Source organism: Solanum tuberosum, unplaced genomic scaffold (assembly GCF_000226075.1).
Source record: "Solanum tuberosum cultivar DM 1-3 516 R44 unplaced genomic scaffold, SolTub_3.0 scf00037, whole genome shotgun sequence".
Classification (NCBI taxonomy): domain Eukaryota; kingdom Viridiplantae; phylum Streptophyta; class Magnoliopsida; order Solanales; family Solanaceae; genus Solanum; species Solanum tuberosum.
Genome location: NW_006238961.1, coordinates 518,968 through 529,445, shown reverse-complemented (window position 1 = coordinate 529,445; position 10,478 = coordinate 518,968). Strand labels below are relative to the sequence as shown.

At 36.4% G+C, this 10,478-nt stretch overlaps 2 protein-coding genes across 4 annotated transcripts in view; one reads left to right on the top strand and one right to left on the bottom strand.

The window, feature by feature from the left end:
• The first annotated feature begins 300 nt into the window (after positions 1-300).
• Positions 301-4,351, top strand: LOC102594512 (UBP1-associated proteins 1C). Its single transcript, XM_006342279.2, has 6 exons — positions 301-499; positions 589-663; positions 2,595-2,725; positions 3,202-3,661; positions 3,818-3,916; positions 4,019-4,351. The coding sequence occupies exons 1-6, from the start codon at positions 413-415 to the stop codon at positions 4,082-4,084; spliced, it is 918 nt and encodes a 305-aa protein (XP_006342341.1). The 5' UTR covers positions 301-412; the 3' UTR covers positions 4,085-4,351.
• An 868-nt stretch (positions 4,352-5,219) lies between these two features.
• The window catches only part of LOC102593747 (uncharacterized), an 8,754-nt gene continuing 3,495 nt past the window's right edge, over positions 5,220-10,478 (bottom strand). For 2 of the 3 annotated variants that reach the window (XM_006342276.2, XM_006342278.2), the window contains exons 2-6: positions 9,939-10,021; positions 9,386-9,499; positions 5,987-6,113; positions 5,796-5,913; positions 5,220-5,598 (exon numbers count right to left, since the gene is read on the bottom strand). In XM_006342276.2, coding sequence (XP_006342338.1) covers positions 5,545-5,598; positions 5,796-5,913; positions 5,987-6,113; positions 9,386-9,499; positions 9,939-9,948 — 423 coding nt within the window. In that variant the 5' untranslated portion in view covers positions 9,949-10,021 and the 3' untranslated portion in view covers positions 5,220-5,544. Of the gene's footprint in view, positions 5,599-5,795; positions 5,914-5,986; positions 6,114-9,385; positions 9,500-9,938; positions 10,025-10,478 lie in introns of all 3 variants that reach the window. The other variant, XM_006342277.2, reaches the window with a different exon arrangement.

The following is a 10,478-nucleotide window of genomic DNA, read 5'->3' as shown; positions in this document are numbered from 1 at the left end:
TATTAGTGTATAAATAGAAAAATAAAACATATAAAGAAATACAGCTAGAAAAAGATATAAATTGTAGTCATTTTTTATAAATAACATACTTATAGCTATTGAATTTCAATAACCCTATAAATATAGTCATTTTTGTAAGTTGCTCAATAATTTCTAATTATGCGTGAAATAAGGTATAATCAAGTTTCCTTAAATATATGTATGATGAAGACCAACGGGCCGAACTTCTCCGAGTAATATTTGGGCCCTGAGGAAACAATGGCCCATGCTACTAACTCAACTCACCTCGTTCGCTGTTTTCTCTTTCTTTTGGATTAAACACAGGAACGCCATAGCTAGCCTTTGTGTTTTCCTCAATCCCTAAAACCCTAACCACCCACCATTTTTTGTTTTCCAGTTGAAATAGTTCAGAATGGTTTGGTTTCAGTGTGAAGATTGTGGAGACAATCTGAAGAAACCCAAATTGGCAAACCACTTTCGAATTTGTTCTGCTTTTAAGGTGTCTTTTTTTTCCATACTCAGATTGATTCTGACTGCAATTACGAATTCAAGTTAACTTATTGTTTATTTTTTTTGTGTTTTCTTAAGCTATCTTGCATTGATTGTGGAGAGATTTTTAGTCGTCAAACTGTTGAAACTCACACCCAATGCATCTCTGAAGCGGTAATATTCTCTGCCTCTTTTATGTTCCAAAGTTAATTGTGCCATAACTTGTCCTACCCAAATTCTGATGCTTCAGCTTCTATGTCTGATCCGAGTGCTAATTTTTGTATCTGGAATATTTGCAAATGGTGTCGTGTTCCATAGGCCATACCTATCTTTCTAAATTAGTAGCTGAGTGCTTAATCGACAAAATGATGGCCGTCATTCTCGCTCTAGTTGCAAATTCTTTGTAGAGTTAGTTACTAAATGTTTCATGTATAATTTCATCTACATGTGTTTGAAATATGGCAGAAAATACTTTCCTATTTCCATTGATGAAATTATATTCCAGTGTTTGGTTACCGAAAAAATATTCTCTTTCTCAGTAATGAAATCATTTTCCATTGTTTGGTTAAGGGAAAATAAGTTCCATTGAAAGGGGAAATATGACATGCCTGCAAATCATTTTCTGTTCCAAATATCACAACTCTTGTGTTTGGTATGATGCAAAAAGTTTTATACGGAGAATAATTTCCTAGAAAATGTTTTCTTGGAAAACAAGTGGATTTTTGGCTTAGTTTCTAGTGTTTGGTAAGTAAACAAGAAAATACTATCCTAAGAGCATTTATATGATATCTAGCAAAACACTATAGAGGCGGGAATGAGATGGGATGGGGAGTGGGGATTCGGAGGTGGATGGTCAAGGAAGTGGGGGTTGAGGGATTGGGTGAGTGGAGAGGAGACAATAAACTTGGAATGACACTTATGCAACTTGTTTTGATGTTTTCTCTACTTCCATTAACGAAGTCATTTCCTCATTTTTTAGGAACTTATTTTTCTAGAGAAAATGTTTGGACAAAACATAGGAAAAATGAAAGATGTTTTCATCCATACCAAACACACCTTCAGGTCTCATTTGTTTTCATTAAGATTAAGACTTATGAATTTGACTGTGAACATTAAATGATTTAGACTGTTTGTTTTTCTACATCAAAATGTGCATAATTTATTTATTTTTAAACATAAATATATTTTCAAAAATAAAAAAGTTTAAATATTAAAAATATATAAATTTAATAAAATAAAATCATTATTTGAATAAAAAAAAATAAACATGTATGTTCTCTAATGATTGTGGGATGGTCTGTGGTGGTGATAGTGGTGATGATGATCGGTATTGTAATGACTGCTATGAGAAAATCAAGAACCCATCAAATTTAGGCAACAAAAGTTGCTCTCTTAGTGAAATGATCAATTGACAAAAGTAAACCAATTACAATTGCAACACAATGGAAACTTGGAAGAAAGAGGATGAAGTAAACATTAAATAATTATACATCAGTAGATTGAAGAAATCCTTCGTTGCTGTCGCTGTTGAAAAGATATCTTTAGGAATACTCAAAGCAAAAAACTTGTCACACAATTCAAACCCACCATTTATGTGGATGTCTCCTATTTTAACCATTGATTTTTTTATCAAAGCATATTTAAAAAAAGAGGCTGCTGGATTTTGGAACTTCAAGATCCAGAATTTAACATACTTGCTGATGGTAGAATATCTACTCTCAACTCTCTCATTTCTCTCTATTTTCTCATAGAAATGTGTGTGCTTTATTTCCTATTTGTTTATATTTGTTTGGCTTAAGTTGTGGACATCTTGTTGGTCTTTTGAACTCCAATTACGTAACTGAAAACTATCATCAAAAATATATAAAATAAAGATGGAGAATTAGATTCGATAATACCCAAATGCGATTTGATAATTTACTAGTTCAAGAGAAAATTATTAGATTGATTGATTGATTGATTGAAGTTGAAAGAGATGAGGAAGGACGGAGTTGCTTTGATAAAGGAAAAACAAAAACAGTGCGTGAGTTTGAGTGAGAGAGAAACAAGTGTGGTGTGTCTGTTCAAGTAGTATTTTGATATATACAGATTTGTATTTTCTTCAGGAGAAATATGGTCCTAAAGGCCAAGGAAAAGCTTCAAATGGAGCTCCTGTCAAACCCAGCAGAGATGCAAAGCAAAAGCCTGATGTAGACATCAATGTTGGATTGTCAGACCGTCCACCTTGGTTTTGTAGGTCTGGTGAAGCTTTTTATCTTTGTCGTGTTGATTAAGCTTTTATAAGAATTGAAGAAAAAGGTTATGGATATTGCTTGACATGAAATGACACTTTTGTTGAAACAGATCAGATCATCCTTGTCCCAGTTAAATGTTTTTATTGCACTGTTGCTGCAACGGGAATATTATTTGTAGCTCAATAGGTTGTCTTCTACCAATCTTGGTTTATAATCACCAACTCCAAGTCAAAATGGTCTTTTGCCTCTTATCCCCTCATCTATCTGAAACTTTGTAACTGCTTCTCTTTCCTACCTTATTATCTCTTCCTTTTTTCCCTCCTTTTTTCTTACTGGCTTGTATAGTTGTATTAGTGGATTGCGAGACTTGTTTTTGATGCTTCATTTGTTAATTTTCTTTTCTAATGTTTTCTTCCTTCCCCTTTATCTAATATTTTTATAATTCATCCTTATTTGACCTCAAATGTTGTATCTGCAGTTTGTGTAATACCAATGCAACTAGCAAGCAGACTCTACTTCTCCATGCTGAAGGTAAGAAACATAGAGCAAAGGCACGAGCTTTCCATGCTGCTAAGCAGACTGAGCCAGCTGACGGTGGTGTGGAGGTCTCAAATGATAACAATCAAAAGAGCGAGATTCCTGAGAACAAAGCAGGTGAGGAATTGAAGGAGCAAAACTCAAAAGAAGCAGAAAATGATAATTCTCACTTAAATAAGAAAAGGAAAGACAGGGAATCTGAAAATGGTGGTGCCAAGCTATCTGCTGAATTAGATAATGGTGAAGTAATCCAGGTCGAAAAAGAACAGGAAACAAAACACAAGAAGAAAGCCAAAAATGAAACAGTGAAGCAAGATAAAGCTGTCGTGGACGGGTCTAACGGAAACGACAGCAAGAAGAAGATAAAGTGGAAGAAACTGATCACATCAGCTTTGAAATCTGTACGTGTTCTCCCCATTTCATCACTAATTTGCAACTTCTCTTTCATATACATCTTCATGAGCATTTCTTCCTCTTTATGTCACGTCTTAGAGACTATTTTATGATTATATGTATTGTCTGGTATTTCTCTTACTCTCTTGTTGCATTTGGGACAGAATTCTGATGGAGTTCTGAAGTTGAAGAAGCTTAAAAAGATCGTTCTGAAGTCTGTGAATGAGTCTGGCATGGTGGAAGATGACACAATTGAGCATAAGGTCAGCTAAATCCCTATCAAACCGCATGAGTGTTTCTTTCTTTGAATCCTTTGGCTAAATGTGTACGGTACTGATGTGATTCTTTGTTACTATTCCGTGCAGATAAATTCAAGTTCTAAATTCGTTGTTGATGGCAAATATGTACGATTGGCAACCAAAAGTTCCTGAAAATTCTTTCAATTCAGACGCCCTATAAGTTTTACAACCATTGTTTTAGGCAATCTATTGAGGAAAAAGAATACAATCTAGGGCCAAAGCTATAAAACAAGCTTCATTCATACCATTAATCTCTACTTCAATTTGAAGGAGTCTGTTCCGAAATTTTGTTTGTGCTAGATTATAGATAATAGTTTTTGTAAGAAAATTGTCGTGGATCATTATGTGATTTTATTTTAAGTTTGTTGGTTTATCAGCAAATTTGTGTGTTCACCTTTATGAAGAGCGTCAAGTTCTTATCATCATCATTCTCGTATCTCAACATGTTTGATGAAGATTTTGGGAAATTAGAAGTGTTTATTTAAAAAAAAACTATTTTCTGCTGCAGAAGAGCAACTTGGAAAGAAAATTCCACCTTAGAAACCTAAACGTTCAGAATTTCAGGACAAAAATACCTTCACCAAAACTTTGTTTGATCCCAACCTTAGTTTTCTGATTTTTTTTCACATTTTAATGAAATGAGATCACTAATGGACATCCCAGAAGGTGATATCTTGGACCAGCCCATATGGACTGGCAACACTGATGGTTCTTTTACTTGTATGTATGTCTGCTTGGCAAATTATAAAACAAAGTAAGAACTTTACTCTCTCAGCAAATAAAATTTGGCACAAAGGCAATAGACTGCCCATTGATGATATAGTCAGGAAATTTGAGGCCCCAGAGGGTGATGGAGCTTAGTAGCTTGGAAACTCTATGGAGGACAAAATCTGTTAAGATGGTGGCTCTCTAAGCCAAAAAATGAACTCCAATATCTGTTCTGTCCCTCAAGTGGTTATATGTTGGGAAATTTGAAAAAGATGTGCAGCTTTTAGTGGCACATTTCGGTCCTCTTCCCCATTACATAGAAAGTAAGCCACCGATCTAGGTATCGTTACCACCTAGACCTGTAATCGCAACAACCCACTTGCAAGACCGTCGCTATCTATAAATGGAGGTGATTTTTTGTCAGGAAATTGTTATTTCAAGATTCAACAGATGACATACACCCCTGTTAATACACAAATTTCCTCCCTCCCTTTCTTCATTGACTGGAAACAACTTCACTTTACAGCAGAGAGATGTAAAAATCTAATGGATGGAAGACTGAAGCAAGGGTTCTCTCTTTCTGTTCTAAAAGGAGAGTCTGTTTAACTTGTCGTACACATAAATCTTATAGTATTATTACAGCACTTTTAACATGGAAAATCATCCATACAAACGAGCAATTTCAATAATAAATCTGGATAAAACACTTAAGGAGGTAGATTTTTTCATGTGTATAGTTCTGTATAAGATTTTTCTTTTTTCTTCGTAAGAACATTTACAATTGGAGAGTTTGAACCCGAAAATGGCTTTTGACTTGACTACAGAACAAGTAACAACATTGATCATAATAGCTATGGCTAGTATGAAATTTTGCATCGCAGAAGCTACAAGAAGAGAGTTGCTGCTATAATAAGCAAGACAACAGAGCACACCATTGCCTGCATAAGAGTAAATTCTAAACGCTGTTAGGACTGTTTAACGCTTTAACACGGTATCAAGAGAAGCAAAAGATATTCAAGGGTCACTGAAAAGAAGAAAGGTAGAGAAATGCAATCTCAAGCATTTACTTTTTCCATCTTTTGATTGATCCATTATTTTGTTAAAAGCTTAGCAAGGGGGAAATGAATCAACTTACAGCAATAGCAGATGCAGCAAGCCCGGCACGTTCTCGAGGATCCTTACGGTAGTAGTTTCCAAAATAAAGTATCGTGGCATAATACCACATCAACGGGCATAGAAATCCCAGTAGAAATCTAGTAATAATAATAAACAATCAGATTTTCCAGAGAGAGAGAGAGAGTAACTGAGACTTATAATAGCACTTACGAAAACCATCCGACTCCGCAACCAAAGCAAGGAAGAGGTTTATCATAGAACCCTGTTTGAATGTCCTCTACATCTCTAATCAAGGTATACTTTCCCTTCTCACGGTCTTCTGCATCACCTGCTTGCCCTATAATCATGGTATATCCAACTCAGAACTTTGGTTTGCCTCAGTTATTTAAATATTTTGTGTCTCAGTGTGGACAGATGATTGGTAGATAGAAAAAGGTTGAGTCAAATTCAGAAGAACTTCTACAACAATACATGTCTTCACATTTACAATAGATACCAGGGAACTGAACATAAAGTTAGAAAAGATCCTTAACCCCAACAGCCCAAACAAAAGGAAAAGAAAACCTATGAACAATGCTAATGGGGAGAGAGGGAGAGAGACCAGAAAACTTAAATAGGTAAAAACAGGTATCAGAATAGTTTTCTTATGAAACATGTATCAAAATATTTTATCCTCACTCTGTGAAAGAGCCATAATAAGGCCTCAAAGAAGAAACTGAATGAAAGTAAAACTTGTGACATGAAAAGATAAAGATATATTTCAATGTACTTCAATCCTAAAGTAATTCTGCGTTTTTAGCTGAGTGTGAGAAAACAACATTGACAGCTTTTTGTTTTTCTGATTTGCAGAAGCTACAATAGATAAGACAAAGGTAGGGAACCTCCATAGATAGAAATTTATGAAGAAAATGATTCTAACAGCATTCTACTTCTTTTCCTGATCTATATGGGCCACACATAATAGAAATGAGCATTTCAATCTGCGAGCATTTATTGGATGCAGGCACAAATACAAGTTATTGTCATGGGAATAGGGTTTATCTTCCTAGGATAACCTAAAAGCATAACGGAAAAACATATGTCCACCACCCTTCGGGGTGGCCCAGTGGTTTGGGTTTGGGACTTCCATGTTGGAAGTCTCAAGTTCGAAACCCCTTGCAAGCGAAAGCAAGGGGTTTGCCTTCTGGGTCGAGCTCGTCGCACCGGGCTTGCCTAGTGTGGGTTACCTCTCCTATGTGGTTTGCGAGCTATTGCATAGGAGTGGGGGTTTTACCCTGTGCGCACCCTTGTTTCCCTTGTCATAAAAAAAAAACATATGTCCACCGAGAGCTATCCAGGTTGTGATCAGAATATAGAAGGCCAAAATAGTCATGGTATCCCAAAAAATAAAGAAAATGGCTAGTTTTGGATCACAACAAAGTTGACCGATCAGTTGGAAGGGGCACTCCAAAGGATTAGGGGGAAAAGTGGGTGAACTCCCAACAACTTACTTGGGCATGCCTTTAGGAGCTCAGAGCAAATCAAAGGACATATGGAGTGGTGTGATAGAGAAAAGTGAAAAAAAGTTGGCAAACTGGAAAAGTCAGTACCTATCCTCAGGTGGCAGACTCACTTTGGTGAATATTGTGTTGGATTCTCTCCCTTCATATATGATGTCAGTCTTCCCTGCTCCAGCTAGTGTGACTGAAAGATTAGATGCAATCAGGAGGAACTTTTTATGGAAGGGAAGTGAAGACAAGAAGAAATATCACCTAGTGAAGTGGGAGGAGCTGATCCAAAGCAAGAGAGGTGGGGGTTTAAGTATCAGAGAACTGAACACACACAACAAGAGTTTGATGATGAAGTGGTTATGGAAGTTTGCATCCCCAGAAGAAGCTCTATGGAAAGAGGTGATCAGATCAAAATATGGCATGCAGGATAGATGGATGACAGAGGAGGTGACACTCCTTATAATTGTAGTGTATGGAGATCCATCAGGAACCTATGGCAACTAGTTTCTACAAGAACAAGTTGCAAGGTTGGTAATGGAGAGAAGGTGGCTTTCTGGAAGGATATATGGTGTGGGCAGTGGCCTCTGATGCAGACATTTCCTGAGCTATACAACTTAAGCCAAGCTCAGGATGCTACTGTGGCTGAACTATGGACAGGACAAGGGTGGAACCTTCATCTTAGAAGGAACTTAAATGATTGGGAGATGACCTTTGTAGCAGCTTTTCTGAATACAGTCCCTCAAAACCTTAATCTTACAGAAGAAAGAGACAGTTTGGTGTGGAAGGTGGACAGCAAAGGTATTTTTACTGTCAAGTCAGCTTACAAAGACTTGACAGGAACAAATACTCAGGAGATAGGATGGCCATGGAGAATGATCTGGAAGACCAAAGTGCCTCATAAGGTAAACTACTTTACGTGGCTACTGGCAAAGGAAGCAGTCCTCACTCATGAAAACCTTAACAAGAGGAAAATCAACCTATGCTCTAGATGATATCTATGCGAAGAACAAATAGAGACAGTCAACCATCTCTTTCTACATTGTGTATTGACAGACCAGCTGTGGCAAATGTTCATCCACAAGAGAAAGATCAGGTGGGTGAAACCTGGGAGAATCAAAGAGGTGCTAAGAAGTTGGATCAGTGATGGTAATGCGGGAAAGGATGAGAGATGGAAGATGGCTCCTGCATGTATTTGGTGGACCATATAGAAAGAGAGAAATCAGAGATGTTTTGAAGGCAAAAAGAGCAACATACAGAAGATCAAGACAGATTGCTTAGGCCTTTACTATTTTTGGTGTAAACAAGTAGTTATAGACAGCACAGAGGATGTTTTTAATGCAATTGACTGGCTGTAATTAGATACGTTAGGACGTTGTAAAGTGACAACTTTTGTGAAGGGGGACTACACTTGTTGTAGTACACCTATTGAATATGTAGAAGTAAATTTACCATTCTCAAAAAAAGGGGCACTCCAAAGGACTTTTTCAGTTGGAAATTGCTACATTGTGATGCAATCTGACACCAACAGGGTTATATGGCCTTGGAAAAAGATTTGGTTCAATAGTACTCCTTTGAAGGTCTCTTGCCTTTCTTGGAATTTGGCTAGGGATGCTTGACTCACTTAAGTAAACAATCAAAAGAGGGGATTTCAACTTTGCAGCAAATGCCCATTGTGTGAAGAACGACCTAAAGAAGTCGGTCACCTTTTTTTGTACTGCCGGGTCACAAGTCAATTATGGGGCATGTCTTCGACAATACTTGGCATGTGTTGGACCATGCCTAGCTCCATTACAGAGCTTCCGCAGTGCTGGAACAGAAGGGCATATGCAAGAATTCTCAAAAGACTTGGAACATTATACTTCAGGTCATGGTAGTTGGTGAATGGTCTGGCTTGAAAGAAATAGCAGAATATTCTAAGGCAATAAGAGAAACATTAACCGCCTCAAAAATGGATTTATTTTTTGCTTGCTTTTTGGTGCAAACTGGTCATTGTACGAGATGTTCATGCAATGCTACACACAGTAGAGAATTTGCACGGCTTGTAATTACGCCTGATGCACTGGCTTAGTTCAAGCTTTTATAAAATTTCTTATTACTTATAAATTTAAGAAAAGACTACCTTTCGACACTGAATAATATCGAGCTGAGGGCCTCAAAAGGTCAAGATGTTTTTCAGATGCTGATTTCACGAGTTCAACAGTATTTCTGCCCTCTCCAGCTTCAAGAGTAGCCCCTGTTAAACCCAGATGTCCAATTAATCATGGCTACAAAAATTCCTTCATCTAAAATTCAGTACGAGTATTAAATCCTCCAATTGCAAATGAAGGGTAAACACAATTTTTCCTGAAAAAATATGCATATTCTAAACCAAGTAATATACATATCCTAGAAGAGTTCAATATGTAAAACTTCAAACAACTGTACAAAGTGGCACTCATTCATAAGCATTTCATCATGCAGTAACAACTTTTTGACTAACTTGAACTCAACATTTAAAGATAACTACAAGAAATCTAATGGAATAAGACATAAAGTAGAAATTTATCACGGGCTACATGAAGAATGCATCACCAACAAACAAATATATACAGTGATCAATGTAATCGCAGAAAACTCTGTCGGAAATCTGAAAAATGAGATAGCAAATTAGGTTAGGTAGACTAAACGCTTACCTTTGTCCATGTATAGTTCTTAGCTGATGGCTTCTACCTTCCAAGTATTTTGAGTTATCCCCTCTGCTTGACCTTCAGATAACCTACTTTGCATGATCAAATAAAGGACTTCAACCTTACTAATTTACCATGTGATAAGCAATAACTCATTGAGTAATGCCGGCAAAGTTGGAAAACGAACGAGCCACTAATTTTTCCAATTGATTAAGGAAGAATAGATTATATCTAGCATTGTTAAGCGTAATTGTGTCAATACCAGGGGTGTGCAAAAATCGAACCGACCGATAAACCGAACCGAAAAAAGTGTTATTGGTTTATTGTTATTGGGTTATTGGGTTAACGGTTATTTAATGGTTTTACAAAAAAAAATTATTGGGTTATCGGTTCCTTATTGGTTTTTTAATATTGGGTTATTGGGTTAACCGATAACCCATTAAGAATATAATAATTTACTATTTTAATTTTTAGTTATACATATATATGTATATTATACAAAAAATATTAATATAATTAATAGTATATTAGACTAAAAATATAAAA

Bases quoted from the DNA above. Each gene is read 5' to 3' on its own strand.
- LOC102594512 (XM_006342279.2), top strand. From the start codon at position 413: ATGGTTTGGTTTCAGTGTGAAGATTGTGGAGACAATCTGAAGAAACCC. The intron at 664-2,594 runs GTAATATTCTCT...TATTTTCTTCAG, and splicing joins CCCAATGCATCTCTGAAGCG to GAGAAATATGGTCCTAAAGG. The intron at 2,726-3,201 runs GTCTGGTGAAGC...TTGTATCTGCAG, and splicing joins CGTCCACCTTGGTTTTGTAG to TTTGTGTAATACCAATGCAA.